The 14,995-nt window shown below is 40.2% G+C and overlaps 1 protein-coding gene across 2 annotated transcripts in view; it reads right to left on the bottom strand.

Annotated features, from left to right (window-relative positions):
- The window catches only part of LOC115087934 (collagen alpha-1(XXI) chain-like), a 454,903-nt gene that overhangs the window by 120,551 nt on the left and 319,357 nt on the right, over positions 1-14,995 (bottom strand). For both annotated transcript variants that reach the window (XM_029595690.1, XM_029595691.1), the window contains exons 20-22: positions 9,624-9,677; positions 3,844-3,897; positions 2,745-2,816 (exon numbers count right to left, since the gene is read on the bottom strand). In XM_029595690.1, coding sequence (XP_029451550.1) covers positions 2,745-2,816; positions 3,844-3,897; positions 9,624-9,677 — 180 coding nt within the window. The remainder of the gene's footprint in view (positions 1-2,744; positions 2,817-3,843; positions 3,898-9,623; positions 9,678-14,995) is intronic.

Here is a 14,995-nt window from a genome sequence, read left to right as displayed (position 1 = left end):
AGTGAAAGTTATAATGTTCTTTATATGAATTCAGTACTTTCCATAGATACAAAATACAGTGTTTGGTTCAATGATTAGGATTTGTTAGTTCTATTACAGAAGCTTGCTAGCAACTTTATGATGATTGTAGAAACACTGGGTATCATTTTTCAAGCTGGTGTACTGTATGCCAGCACTATTCCTAACTTGTGCTGTTCCGGGCCAGCCTCAGTATTTTGGCACTGCATAAATTTATCATCCAGCATTAAAATAATGAGTTATGGAACAGTTCTTCTGCAGATCCAAAATGTATGTGGAATTCTGTACCTATGTGAAGTACAGTATATAGATTGCTGGCTGCAATTACAAATCAAAGCAAAGATACATTGTTATCAGATTAAGAGCCAATATTCAAAAGATCTATGCACCTAATTTAGGTGCCTAACTATCCCTAAATTAAAATTTTCCCCTACAGATTACCTAAATTTATCTCACTAGGCATCTAAATTTAGGGACTGAAAATGGGTGGGGCAAGGGGAGTGTCAGGTAGGAGAATGTAAATTAAGTGCCTAGCACCAATTCTCTGCACTAGGTATCTAACAGGAACAGGATTAAAAAAAGAAAAGGTGGTCAGGGGCCTAGCAGCCTTATTACTTATTCCTTCCCCATCCAAGATCAAAATGCAGGGCTGAGCCTTCAACCCCCCCCCCCCCCTGCCTCCACCCCAAAAAACCCTCTCAAACTTATTTATTGCTTTATTGTTTTATTTATTTATAAGGTCCAGTGCCAGCCTCCACCATCCCCTCTCCCCAGCCCGGTCTCAGGTCATTCAATTAAAACTGATCTTTACGGGCCCTCTTCTTCCCTACCCAATCCTCGCCCCCAACCCTAACCCTCTCAACCTCCCAATACCTTAAATTTGTAACTTCTTCAGTCCAGATTACAGTAGCAGCCTATCATGATCCGGGCCCAACACTCCTGTGGTTGCTAGGGGAGCTACACTGAAAATGTACAATCCAGCATAGTACTTTTAGCATTGCTCGAGTGGAGGGGTAAGTGATAGGGCTCCTAGACCCGTGACTTTCTTTTCTTTTAAATCTTGCAGCACCACTTAGCTAGCCATATTCCTTTGAATATAGCTGGATAAGGCTAAAATTATCTGACCACAGGAGGCCAGGTAACCTTAAACTTAACTGGCAATATTCAAATAATACCTGTTTAGGTTTAAAGCTATCCAGGTACAGGTAACCAGATAACTTTAATCAAGGATATTCAGTGGGATGTTTATCCCATTGAATATCCGGAATAAGTTATCTGACTAACTGTAGTCGGATAACTTGTCTCTTCACCAGTTTACTGAATATTGACTTTAAATTTAGGAGCCTAGATGAAGCACTCAGCTTCTAATATTGACCCTTGTTGATTACTGTTCAGAGACTTTAAAAACATATTTATGAAGAGGAGAGAACTAATGTGCTATAAAGAATACAAGAAAGGGAAAAAAACACTGAAGAGTTTTCAGAAAGATATTAAAACAGAAGTATTTGTAAAATCGAGACAGGAAAGGGAGACTATTGCTGATTTCATGGGAAGGAAGAAGAGAATACTATGCAACCAATAGAGAAGAGATTGAAGTCAGTAAGGTTAAGAGGGGGAAATACATAAGAATATGCTGTTTTGCAACTGAACACTGATGCTAGTAGAATTATCTGAAAAGCGAGAAAATGTGATCGTGCCTGTTGTTGCAAGATGTCAGATAGTAGGATTTTGGGCATATTTGAATCCAGGAGATCCTAAAGTAATCAACTACAAAAACTTAATCAGGAAGCAACAAATGCTTGAATTAAAATTCTATCAGAGATGTGGTCAAAGATCTAAAGTGGAAAATTATATTATTTTAGTCTTTATGATTTAGTTTTATAAATATTGTATAAGAGTTGGAAAGACAGAAATTGAAAATTCAAGAGGATGCTAATGCAGTGGAAAACAAGCTGCCACAAGATTTAGAATAACCAAAGCTTTTGTGATCCCAGCTCTTAAATGTAATTAAGCACAATCTGGAAATTTGAAACAAGGAGAAACATTGGAAATAATCAAAGCATGGTTTAAAGAAGCTAAGAGAAGCATTGTGTTCATATGGACACTGTTATTTTTGCTGAACAGATGCAGCAGGGGAAAGAGTAGTTTGTAACTCACCTAGGATTTTAGATAGCGTGAGTAAAACATATTTTAAATAAATTGCAGACTGCACTTCCAGTTAATCTCAGTCCTGTTGTGAACAGTCAGTTTTAAGGATAAAAAGGTGCAGTACTGTTGATTCAATCCATATATAGGCAAAATAGGTATGATTAAACCTGAATACCATCTGAACCATGAAGAAGGAGAATAAGTAGTTTAATCAGAAAAAAAAAACTGGATAGATCGTGTATGGGATCAGATAACTTAAGCCATTCATGATTTAACTCAGATTGCCATACCTAAATAAGATATATCTTGTTTACGTGGTTCAGATGCAAAATTTCAAATATTTGTTTTTGTCTTTCTTGTCTTAAATGGCAATTTCACAGAGGTTGCCAAATGATTGTTAGATAGATATTATGACTTTTCATTACTCTACCTAGTTATATTTGTACCAAATTAAAATGCTTTCAATCACCTCATCCTAGCAAAAACAAAATGCTGCATGCATATGAACATAGTAATATAAACATATGAATATGTTGAGATATTGCATTGTGGAAAAAGATTAGAAATAAGAACTGTACCTTGTCACCTATCATCCCTGGTAAGCCTGCATACCCTGGTTCACCTGGGAGACCCGATTCACCTTTTGCTCCCTAAGTAATACAAGAGTTTCATAAGTATCGCAAATGTGGTGTGTGCAAAAATATACATGTAAATAGTCCTTTTAACATTCCTCTAAAATGTTGTCTTCATAATTTGATTCCATAGAAAACATTATAATAAACAAATACAGTAAACAAAATTGATAGACATTGTATGTTGGTATTTCAAATATCGTTTATTTTATTACGCCACACCCAGTCTGTTTGACTGTATAAAACAGTGAATGACACATACTAACGATCCCATTACATGCCATGCACTGTTAAGTGGTTTATGATCATACTGTGGGTCCTACAATGTTTTGCTCTATAAAAATAGCCTGTATCAAAGATGTAAATTCTTCGGTCTACGGACTAAGCAGCATTAAAATCAGAATGGTATCACAAGTTACCTGCTGATTTTAACGCCAGCATTATATTGGGTTGTAACACCCAGTATAAAAAACTAATGAAATACAAAGTATAACAGTGTTACCATAGCTACATTAATGTCAGTGCAACCATGGTAATGCAGACTGTGATTTGCATATCAGATTTCCCCATTAAAAGCCAAGGCAAAAAGGTTGGGTTTCTCTTCTCGGAATGTAATTGGGCGTTTGTGATACTGACACACACTCCCTTTCCCCCTTCCTTGCCTCTACCCATGGAAAACATATGAAATTTTGCAGTCACCCATACTCCTGCCCTGGAACAATTCTAGCCTCAGTCCCTCCCACCCTTCTTGGAAGTCACATGTGCCCTTGCAGCCTGTGACTCCCCACTGACACCCGAAACCACAGTTTCTATGATGGGCCTCCCAGAATCATCTCTGGTAAGAAGAATGGATTCTGCTGACCACAGTGCCACATTCAAAATGGCACCATGAACCAAATGCCAAGGCAGGCATTACTAAATCTGAAAAGGTATTCCTAAATGTACGGTGATATTTATAAATAAATCTAACTTATTTTATAAGGCTTTGAAACAATGCAGTACATTTTTCTTGAAATATTTATAAAAGAAATCAGTGCATGCATACCTTTATTCCTTCTGATCCTGGACTTCCTTGGTTTCCTGGTTCACCTTTTCTGCCCTGTGAATAAGGCAATTAAATTGTTCTGCTTCTTATGAGTATAAGGTGTATAACTATAAAATGACTGGAGAAATTAAAGACTAATTTGTAAGACACTATGTAATGATGCATAAAAATATTTGACTACTTGGAATTAATGTTTCTCTGCTATTTAGTTGATTGTTTGAAACTTGTTTTTGGACCTTTTCTACCTTGTCGCAACAACCTGTTGGACTGATTATTATTTAGTGTGTTTGTTCATCATTCCACACCTTGTTGTGTACAAATGAATTCAACATGAGGCACTCAATAGGAAGTGGGTATTTTTGTTTGTTTGTTTTAAATACTTGAAGTTTTATGAGATGTTCCAGTCTCATGGAAATATTAAGGTACATTTGTATTATAAATGAAAATCATTATTTATTAGAGTGTGCACTTGAAAATATTTCAATATACTGTGCATGTGCTGAAGGCATTTGTCCTTTTATCCCTAAGCCCAAAGATGCTTCCAAATCCTTTAGTGCAGAGATGTACATCCTTGGTCCTCCAGGGATGCAAACAAGCCTGATGTTCGGTATAATCACAATGCATATTCATCAGATGTATTTGCATACATTTGGTCTGAAAACCAGCTTGGTTTATATAGATTTTTCACCTGGCAAACCAGACCAGTTTGCAGTCCCGCAAACTGGTGCATCTCTGCTTTAGGGGTAGATTTTAAAAAATTGCTCGATTGCGTACTTTTGTTCGCACAGCAGGTGCAAACAAAAGTACGCTGGGTTTTATAAGATACGCGCGTAGCTGCGCGTATCTTATAAAATCCAGGGTCGGCTTGCGCAAGGGGGTGCACGTTTGTGCAACCTGCGCGCGCCGAGCCCAGTGCGGCCTGCCTGTTCCCTCCGAGGCCGCTCCGATTTCGGAGCGGCCTCGGAGGGAACTTTTCTTCGCCCTCCCCCACCTTCTCCTCCCTTCCCCTACCTAACCCACCCCCCCCCAGCCCTATCTAAACCCTTCTTACCTTTGTCGGCAAAGTTACAACTGCTAAAAGCAGGCGTAACTTTGCGTGCGTCAGCCAGCAGCCCCGCTCCGTCCTCCGGTCCCGGGGGCTGGTCCGGAGGCCTCGACCACGCCCCCGGGCTGGCGCCATGCCCCCGGGCCCGCCCCCGAAATGCCGCGGCACGCACCCAAAATGCCGCATCATTTCGGGAACGCCCCCGGACACGCCCCCTCCCTCCCCTTTTCGAAAGCACCGGGACTTACGCGCGTCCCGGGGCTTTACGCGCACCGGCGCCTATTTTGCATAGGATTTACGCGCGCGGGCCTTTTAAAATCCGCCCCTTATTGTATAACTTCTTGTATGTTAGTGATTATAATACCTAATGAAAGAAAGAGCTGAAATAGATGGGCTGAACCAACTCTTGGGATTCACATTCCTGGACCTTAGTGATCTGGAATTTGTTTTCATTTCCTTCAACCTAGTCTTCTCACTGGGATCAAATCACCCTTGGAAGTTCAGGCTTCCTTTTGGTGATTAGCAACCAAATAGTGGATTTTTCTGAATAGCAACTTTCCTAAAAACAGGTATTCAGTCATTATTCAGTGAATGTCTAGAAGCACTGAAAGAAGTAGGGAAAGCAGTCTGGGTGGCAAGGGTATAAGTGAAAAATATATATATTTTCTTAACACCTGAGCCAGTGAAAGACTTTCAGGCATCCAGACAGAATTTGTCAGACCACACTATTACAGTAAGATGGATTCAGTGGATGTCAGCAAGGAACTTGTGATTATAATCTGCAGCAAGTTTTTACTAGATGCAGCTGTGAAGGGTATACCTCAGAGCAGTGAAGGGGCAGTATAAAGGCAATCCATAATATAGGTAATTATTCTTAAGTATTATATTATGGTTAAGTGTTTATTACTTTTCTGCTTAATACTAAATATATCATCTGTAAGACAAAAGCAGTATGGAAAGGATTGTACTGGAAAAGATTAATGCTGCAAATTCACGGAGGAAACATTATTCAGATAAAGTGTCCAAGGGGCTAGTGCTTGCATTCCAGGTTAGCTGCTGGCTCATTTTACATGTTGAAATTATTTGATTAATGATAAAGGAATTTGCATTTAACCACGCAGAGAAATATTTAATTTTAGTAGCCATTTAAAGAAATGTTTTGCTATCTATGGGGGTCATTTTCTAAGCCTATCGCATGTGAAAAGGGATAGCTTGCCGGGGGCACAGTCGGGGCAGCGAGAGGAGGAGTCAGGGCAGCGAAGAGGTGGATGCGGCATTATCTTCGCTGGTGGCAATAAGGTAAAGACCATTAACATCGCCACTAGCGCGCCCAATAGCACCAACTTTCACAGTGGAGCTATTGGGTGTGAAAGTCAGCAGTGATAACATCACGGTGGTGCGATCGCTGCCGGCTGTCATAGGCCCACCCCCCATTACCACTGGATTCACCATTCTCTGCGAGAATGGAAAATCCAGGCCTAAGTAGCTATATCATTGGTGTATAGTTTAGAGGTGGTGTCCTATTTAACCCAAGGTATCAGTAATCGATCTGAAAGAGACCTGTTCCTGTTTCACTGTATGATAACCTGTAGCTCTCTTTCCTTAAGATACTAAGGGCCTGATTTTAAAAAGCATTTACATGCGTAAATCTGGGTTTTATGCATGTAAATGCACTTTACTCGAGTAAGTGGGCTTTTGAAAATTGCTACAATAAATGCCATTGAATCGTCCATAGGATTTATTCGCATAAGTGCACTTTACGTGAGTAAATGGCTTTTGAAAATTGCTACAATAGTAGTTACATTTATGCGCATAACTCCTTTGAAAATTACCCCCTTTATTATTTGCTATTCTGAATAAAAAGGTTTTCTCTTCTAGCTGCTGATATTTAGAGTTTTCTTGCAAACCAAAACAAACTTGTGAGGTTGCTGGCTCTCCTAGCCTCAACAGTACATGTGCTTCCCATGGCACTTCTCCATATTGTAGAGAAGTAGCCTAGTAGTTAAAGCAGCAGGCTAAGAACCACAAAATACAAAGGCCAGATCTTGATGATGATCCTTGTGAACTTGGATAAGTGACTTCACCCTCTATTGCCTCAGGTAAAAACTAAGTCACTGTAGCACACTGCACTAATTTTCAAAGCAGACTTCCACACTTAAATTTGTTTTGAGGTTTATGTGACCAAATCTACACCTGCTAAATTGTCCACACCAATTTTTTGTGAAAATTTACATGCATACTTTTTAAAATATTAAAATATGCACATAAGTTTAAATCCCTCCCCAGTTCCACCCAAAGGAATGCTCTCTTCAGTCCCAGAGAACCTACAAGAGAACATGACACATGCACGTAAGTTTACCTCTAAATCAAGTGGGAAATTTTGGAATGGCTATTTCTGTGTGTAAAGAAAACAGTGTTTAACTGGCAGAAGTCCCTATGAAAATTACCCTCATTATGGATATAAGCACAAGTAAGTGTATAGAAAGGTCTGGCAGGGAGTTTAAAAAATGTACATGGGTGTATATTCATTGATGCATGAATTAAATTCTCTGTCCCAACTTAATTAACTAGTTGTTTTATAGTCATGCCACCCAAAAGGTCAGAGTCACTATGAAGGGCAAATCCAGCAGAATTGGATCATGTCCCTTAGAAAATACCATCCCCCCCCCTCCAAACACACACACCAAAAAAAAAATAGAACCAAGGGGTGGCAGGCAAAGCAATGGATGAGACACCCCAATCCAGCAGATGCAACACAGCCAAGGTAGCTGAAGAAGATCAGCAAGACTTGAAGGACTTCATCTTAGAGCTATGGCAGAGGACCAGACAGCATGAGACAGGTCCAGTGCACTTGTACCTTCGTAGCAAAGTACCAGCGACTGCATCAGTAGCAAAAAGAAAAGGTTAACTAGCAAGCAATGAATGTCAGCCCACAGGGCAGTCTCTAGCTTGTTTACCAGCAAATGGGAGATATGAATTGTCTTCTTTTTCATCTATGTCTAGTTTTGCTTGGCCGCTTGCTCCCTCGGACTTGGACTTTACCTCCTTAGATAGTGGTGATGAGTATTGAAAAGAATAATTGAAGGCCTTGAGGCAGGCCAAAAAAGTGACATTGTGATAGATCCAGTCACTCATGGGTTCCTCAGTGTATTTATTTATTTATTTGTTTATCTATCGAGGTTTATATACCATCGTTCGGTTTCACCATCACAATGGTTTACAAGTTTTGATTGGAGACAGACAATTTAAAATGGAAAAAACAAAGATTAATTCCTACGTCTCCACTGTCCAATTGGTCCCTAGCTATGGCTCTAGACTAGGATTTTGTAGTTTGCAGATCATTCCTGCAAGCACCTCCACCAAGGCTTCTCTGGATTGGTCAGCAGTGCACTATAAAAGAAGGTTGTGCACAAGAAGTGATGTGGTTTATGGCATTCTGAGTCGACTTTTGCTATTTTGAGTTGCAGTTTTGGAGGTCTACCCATCTTTATGCCCCACATCCTGAAACAGAGGAAGATGCTTTTGTTTAGGAGTTTTGGAGTGCTGAGTTGGAGAAGTAATGTGGTGACTGATCCCTATTTTACGCTTTACAGCCTAATCCAAGGAAATAGACTCTGCTCTTTGCCAGTAACCTATGGTCTGAAAGGGATTGTCTTGGAGAAGTGAAGAAGATTTGAAAGTAGTTTGCAAAAAGCTGTTTTGTGTTTTTTTCCTGAGAGTTTTGCTTTTGGGATCCTGTGGCTGCCTCAGGAGGATTTTTTCCCCAGCCTTGGGAGGTCAGGAAGGTGCTATGATTTCCTTCACCCAATTAAGAAGGAACAGCAGTGACCTGATAGAGTACTGACAGAGAAGAAGAGAGATGTATTTGTGTAAAGATCTTTGTTCAAGTTGTTTGGGAAGGATTTTTTTGCCACCAGGTCCTACCCACTAAGGATAGAGAGAGAGAGTTTTTGATTTTGGGATTTTCTCCACCAAAATTTTTGAGACTTTCTCTACCCAAAGTCCTGTTTTCCATCAGAGAAAGAGATAAGTAGATCCCTCTTTCTATCATCCAGGAGCATTGGGTGTTTTCCTAGTGCTTGCCATCTAAAAGACACTGGTTCCGCTGTTAGAACTGAGGAAAAAGTTATCCTTAAACAGTTTATTTTTGTGAGAAGAAAATTGGAAAATTTTTGTTGTGAATTGGACTTAGATATTTTTGTTTATAGTAAGTTTTTGTTGAACACCCAACCAGAGTTTCTAGTATCTTCATTCAAGTTCGGATGTGCCCTAAAACAAGTACATCCCAAGCTATAGTACTGTGGATCAAGAGAATTTAAAGAAGTAACAGTCTGCATGTGGATCCCCATCCCCATGAGTCTAGGGCTCTGGAGATTTATCCTCCTCTCCACTGAAATGAACCACAACACCTCAGGGCCTGCTGTGAACTGTGTTGATGTAAATTGAAAGAAGATAGAGAATTGGGAGCAGAAGTAGCTTCAGGGACAACAGTGGGCCCCTGCATTCCTGGACGTCCTGAAGACGAGGTACATTAGTTTCACTTGTAAGCTGTCATCTTTACGGATAGGTTATTTATAAAGATTGTGCCTTGTGTCTCTTAAGTGGTGGAGGGGATTGGCTTTTATGGCCAACAACTTACAACAGGTTGAATGGGGATGGTGCTGTCATTGCATCTGGCTATTTTAAGCAATAATAACAATGTCCATTTTATTTAGAATTCAAAACATTTTTGTACCTTGGGTCCAGGTTCTCCAGGTTGACCAGGTAAACCTTCAGGTCCCATTGCACCCTGTTTATTAAAACAAAATCCCATGCTTTTACAATTAGTCAGGAATTATCACTACATTTATTTTATAACATTTAAGATTATGAGAATCAATTTTGCAACTTTTTACGGCAAAAGCAATAAGAGCTCAATTAATAGGAAGCTATATAAGAGCACAAAAGTCAGAAACACATTTGTATAGCAACAATTACACTATAAATGGATCTTCAAACAAAGGAAGCCATAAGATGTTATTCTAAAAAGGCTACATGTGCAACATTTAGTTGCAGTATGGCAAGGGTGCTCAAACTGGTTCTCGGGGTCCCCCAGCCAGACAGACTTTCAGGATAATCCAAATAAATATGAATAAGAAATATTTGTATACATTGGAAGCAGTACATGCAAATAAACATCATGCATATTCATTAGAGATATCTTAAAAACCCAACTGGCTGGATGGACCCCAAGGACCAGTTTGAGCATTCCTACAGCATGGAATAAAGTAGTGGCACTCAAAAATATATAGGTAAAATGTAAGTATCTTTTTATGGATATTTTATGTAGATATTTTGCAGAGAACAAGCAATATTTTTTGTCTAAGATTGGAGGGCATTCTCAGTAATATTTATTTCTTATGAATTCTCCGATCCCATACCATATCTAAAAAGTCATCCTCCATGACTATGTCATGCAGTGCCATCTTCCTGGATATGCTGTAACTAATAAAAATAACTCTCTCATCCTATTGCTTTGCTAGCTGTTTTAAAGAATAACCCAGATAGAACAATTCAATAGTTTACAAAGCAAAAATTTCAAAACAATTTTCAGGCCCTAAGAAATGTTATAACCTTTCTTATTTTGAGTCATTTCAAACTGTAAAATGAGAAAATGCTATTTAAATTTTCATTTCACTAATGGCTCATGACTTAAGTTAATTGTTTTCTGAATCACCTGAGACCTGCTGAAACCTCTTTTTAAGACTTATGCTGTTTTACTTGGAATTCTTTTCTGAATTCACTGAAGTAATCTATCAATGAATGTATTCCAATTTACCATTTTAAAATACTTTATTTTTTATCATGATGCTTAATATATTTCTTAAATTTGTTTGCAAAAATATTGCTTCCAACAATACTTTGGAGACTGCAAAAAGCATTTGCATGTCAAATTTTCCAAGAAGGAATTCCCATCTACTCTTCCATCTGGTGTTAATATGTAGTTTGTGGTCAGTGTTTCGTCTGTCATTTCTTGAGTCCAAAAAAGCAGAGGATAGTACTGAAATGACAGAATTGCAACAGCCATCTAAGTCAAAGCTTTCAAGGCCAACTGAGATATGTGTCACCATATTAATGGCCCGATTTTAAATGGCCGGCACGCGTAAAAAACGGGGGTTACGTGTGCAGTCGGGCCTTGCGCACACCACGCACATTTTAAACGGGGTTCAGCCGAGCGCATAACCCTTGTTACATGCACAAGAGCTGGGCCCAAGAAAAGTGGTGGTCTGTGGGCGGGTAGGGGTGTGCCTGGAGGCCCCAGTACAGCGGCCATTTGCTGCTGTGCCAGGGAAGTGTGCGTCAGCAGTTGGCCGGCGCACGCAAGTTACTTCTGCTCCAGAGGAGCATCAACTTAAAAAACAAAATACCCCCTCAAAGGTACTTAACATTTAGGGGTTGGGGAGGAGAGGGAAAGGGGAAGGGAGGTTAGGATAGGTGGTAGGGAACTGGGGAAGGCCGCAATGTGTCGCCGCGCGAAACTTGCAAAATTCTACCCCCCCTTGCGCGTGCTGCCCTGGATTTTACGACATGCGAGTGCCAGCGCACACTTGTTATAAAATTGCATGTCCATGTGCACACGCCAGGTAGCGCACGCACATGGACGCACGTGCGTACGTTTTTAAAATCTACCCTAAATACTTTTCTTATTACCAAGGACATGTCATTACATAGAGATCCAGTTACACTTGGATAACTCATAATACTTATTAGCAAGTTCTGCTTATTTGTTAAGAGATTACTACAGAAAGATTAATTTGGCAGCAAAACAATTTTGCATACAATCAAACCAGTGAAGAATGAAACATTGTATTCAGGACCTTCTGCTGCCAGTTATCTTACATGTACATCTGATCTTAATAGTTTTGAAATAAAGGGACACAGAAAATAGAATAAAAATAAAGTAATTGTTAAAACATTCAGTCCTAAGAAAGAACTGAAAAGTCATGTTAATTTCTTTTTGCTCAGTTTCCTCATTAGAAGTCAGGAATTTTGTTTAAAGTAGTAATACTAGCAAACATTTTGTTGGAAATTAAAGCAAATTATAAAAAATGCACATTTTGGTTTATGTAATTCCATGTGATGTCTGGTAGCTCTGAATTAGACACCTAATATAACTTCAGCTGTGCCTTAAGGTTTATATCTTTTAATATGAAATCTGTGATAATTTTTCTTTGTATAATTTTTCATTTTTTCATTTTCTGAATTTTATAATGCAAGTAAAATGTCAATTCAAGAATTGCTCAAATAACTCCGGTATTCTGTATTGAAGCATCCTTTCTGAAAATTGTACATAAAACAGCTGGAAAGCACTTATCTTAAACTGAAGAGAGCCAGACCACTTTAGATAATGTTTGTTTCCTGCCCGTTTCTGACATGGCATTCACACCCCATATTTTGTTTTTGTTTATTGTGATTTAGTCATAGAAGGGGTGTCCACAAGAAGAGGAACGTTCGTTCTTTGTAGTATATTATGTAATTCCTTAACAAATATTTGTGTTTTTGAAAGCTCTTCCTATTCTTTCACTCCCACCTTTATGAATCTAACTGTATTGGGATGCTCAGAACACTGGGTGGTCTTCCATTGATAGATCTGAACTATAAATATATGATAAGAACCTGAAGGATAACTTTGGGGAAGATGAGCTCTGAAAATGAGAGCAAAAAGAATGAAAATATAAGAAATACATTATTTCCACAGAGATAAAAGGATGCGAGATAGAGGAATTTATATAATAACTAGCCATTAAGCCCGTAACAACGGGCTACATTTAAAATATTTTTCGGTCCATTTCCTTCCCACTCATTCTCCTTCCCACTCTCTCCCTCTCATTCTCCCTCCCACCTCTAGTCTCCCTCCCACTCCCTTTCACCTCCCTCCTCTAGTCTCCCTCCCTCTCACCTTCCCCCCTCCCCTCACTCTCTCCTCCCTCCCCCTCCCCTCAGTCACTCCCCCTCTCTCAATCTCCTCCCCTTTCACCTCATCCACAACCTTCCCTCGGATGGCGCAGATGGAAGATCTCCAGGGGGGGATCCCTCCCTTGCGCCGCTACTGCTCCTCGCCACCGCTCTTCGCCTCCGCCGCCACTGCTCCTCCCAGCGCCATTTTTTTTTCGGGCACGCTCGGCTCTGACCGACGTGCTCGCCCGCGCATGCGCGGTAGAGCTGCTCTCTACTGCGCATTTGCGGCACGTCGGTCAGGGCTCCTTTATTTAGTAGATAGCAAACTCACCCAATTTGTTTAGCTGCTTAATTAGGGCCTTTCTTAATTAGAATGTTTCTTTGGTAAAGATGTCTTGGAAAAGAGTAAAAAGCAGAGGGCCAGATTTTAGTAGCTACGCGGGGGCATAGATTTTATAACATGCGTGCGCAGCCGTGCGCCTGTTATAAAATCCGGGGTCAGCGCGCGCAAGGAGGTACACACTTGTGCACCTTGCGTGCGCCGAGCCCTAGGGGAGCCCCAATGGCTTTCCCTGTTCCCTCCAAGGCCCCTCCAAAATCGGAGCGGCCTCAGAGGGAACTTTCCTTCCGCCCCCCCCCCCCCCACCTTCCCCTCCCTTCCTCTACCTAATCTGCCCCCCAGCCCTATCTAACCCCCCCTAATCTTTATTGCAGAAATTGTGCCTGCCTCTGGGCAGGTATAGGTTGCGCGTGCCGGCCAAGTGCTGGCGCACCATCCCCGGGCCCAGCAGCAGTGGAGTGGCCTCTGGCCAAGTCCATGCCCTGCCCCCAGGACCGTTACGCCTCGCCCATGCCCCACCCATTTTTTCGAGCCCCGGGACTTACATGCGTCCCAGGGCATGTGCGCGTCACCGGACCTATGCAAAATAGGCTCGGCACATGTAAATCCACCTGGAGTTACGCGCATAGGCTTTGAAAATCTGACCCACATTGTCCAAAATATAGGAGTGAATTTTCAAAGAAGTTATGCACGTAAAAGTAGCATATATAGTAGCAATTTTCAAAAGTTCATTTACACATGTAAAGTCCATTTGTGTGCATAAAACCTTTTGAAAATTCAGCCTTTTTGAATGAACTTTCAAAGTAGTTACACATGTTAAAGTAGCAATTTCCAAAAGCCCATTTATATGCTTAAAACCCAGTTTTACCTGCCTAAATCTTTTCCACAAAGTCTGTAGTGAACTTTCAGAACCTAAGACACACAATGTCAAACAAACTCTTTTTGTTATTTACAAAATACAACTGAAACCAAAATTACATTCTCAGACTCATTTTCAAGAACAAAGAAGATGATGGGGTGATATGGGGCTATATTTCTCACCATCATTCTGCTGCTGAGTGGAATGAGGTTTTTATCTAGGGATGTGCAATTATATGAAACAAATAATGCAGCAAAATAATCCATTTTTATTTCATTCATGGACCTCTAAAGCAAATGGAAGGTTTTCATGAATTTGAACAAAAATGCTTTTTCATTCATTTATGTTTCCTATTCAAGTCTATGGAATATTTAAGTCTATGGTATGCATTGCTAATCAAATAAACAACTGATAATTATAGCAACCAACTTTCATCTGTGAAACATTGCAACCGTCTAGGAGTTGAGACAGGACAAGTTGGCAAGGAGACCAGATGGAAGACAAATCATAATGAAGTACCTTTTTAACTAGCCAATAGCAGCCATCTGGTTCAAGTAACACCAACATTTCCCACTTTATGAGCATGTGCAAGAAATTCACTATTTCCTCTCCAGCAGTTAGAAGAGAAGGATCTATTTTTGAGAAGCTTTCTGAGATTAAAAAAAAAGCATTACAAATTTGGGTAAAGGGCTGTTTCTGATTTTCTCTGCTGCAGCAATCTCACCCACTGTGACAGAAAGAGAAGCAGTGGCATATGTTTCCTTTGTCTGTTCACTGGGTGAGGTTAGGAATAGAGAAGAGATGGAAGCAATACTAGTGATTTGTTTTGTCTCTGAAAGACATTGCAGACTGCAGTGCAGTGAGTTTAGTAGAGACATTGGCATGAAGAAGAGTTTTTTCAGGCTGCCAGCCTTCTTGGTTCTGTTTATAGTTTTGTTTTTTTTTTTGTGGGTGGAAAAGAAGTCAGTCA

This window comes from Rhinatrema bivittatum, chromosome 3 (genome assembly GCF_901001135.1).
Source record: "Rhinatrema bivittatum chromosome 3, aRhiBiv1.1, whole genome shotgun sequence".
Classification (NCBI taxonomy): Eukaryota; Metazoa; Chordata; class Amphibia; order Gymnophiona; family Rhinatrematidae; genus Rhinatrema; species Rhinatrema bivittatum.
The sequence above is the reverse complement of the archived record's forward strand: the minus strand, read 5'-3'. Positions and strand labels throughout refer to the sequence as shown.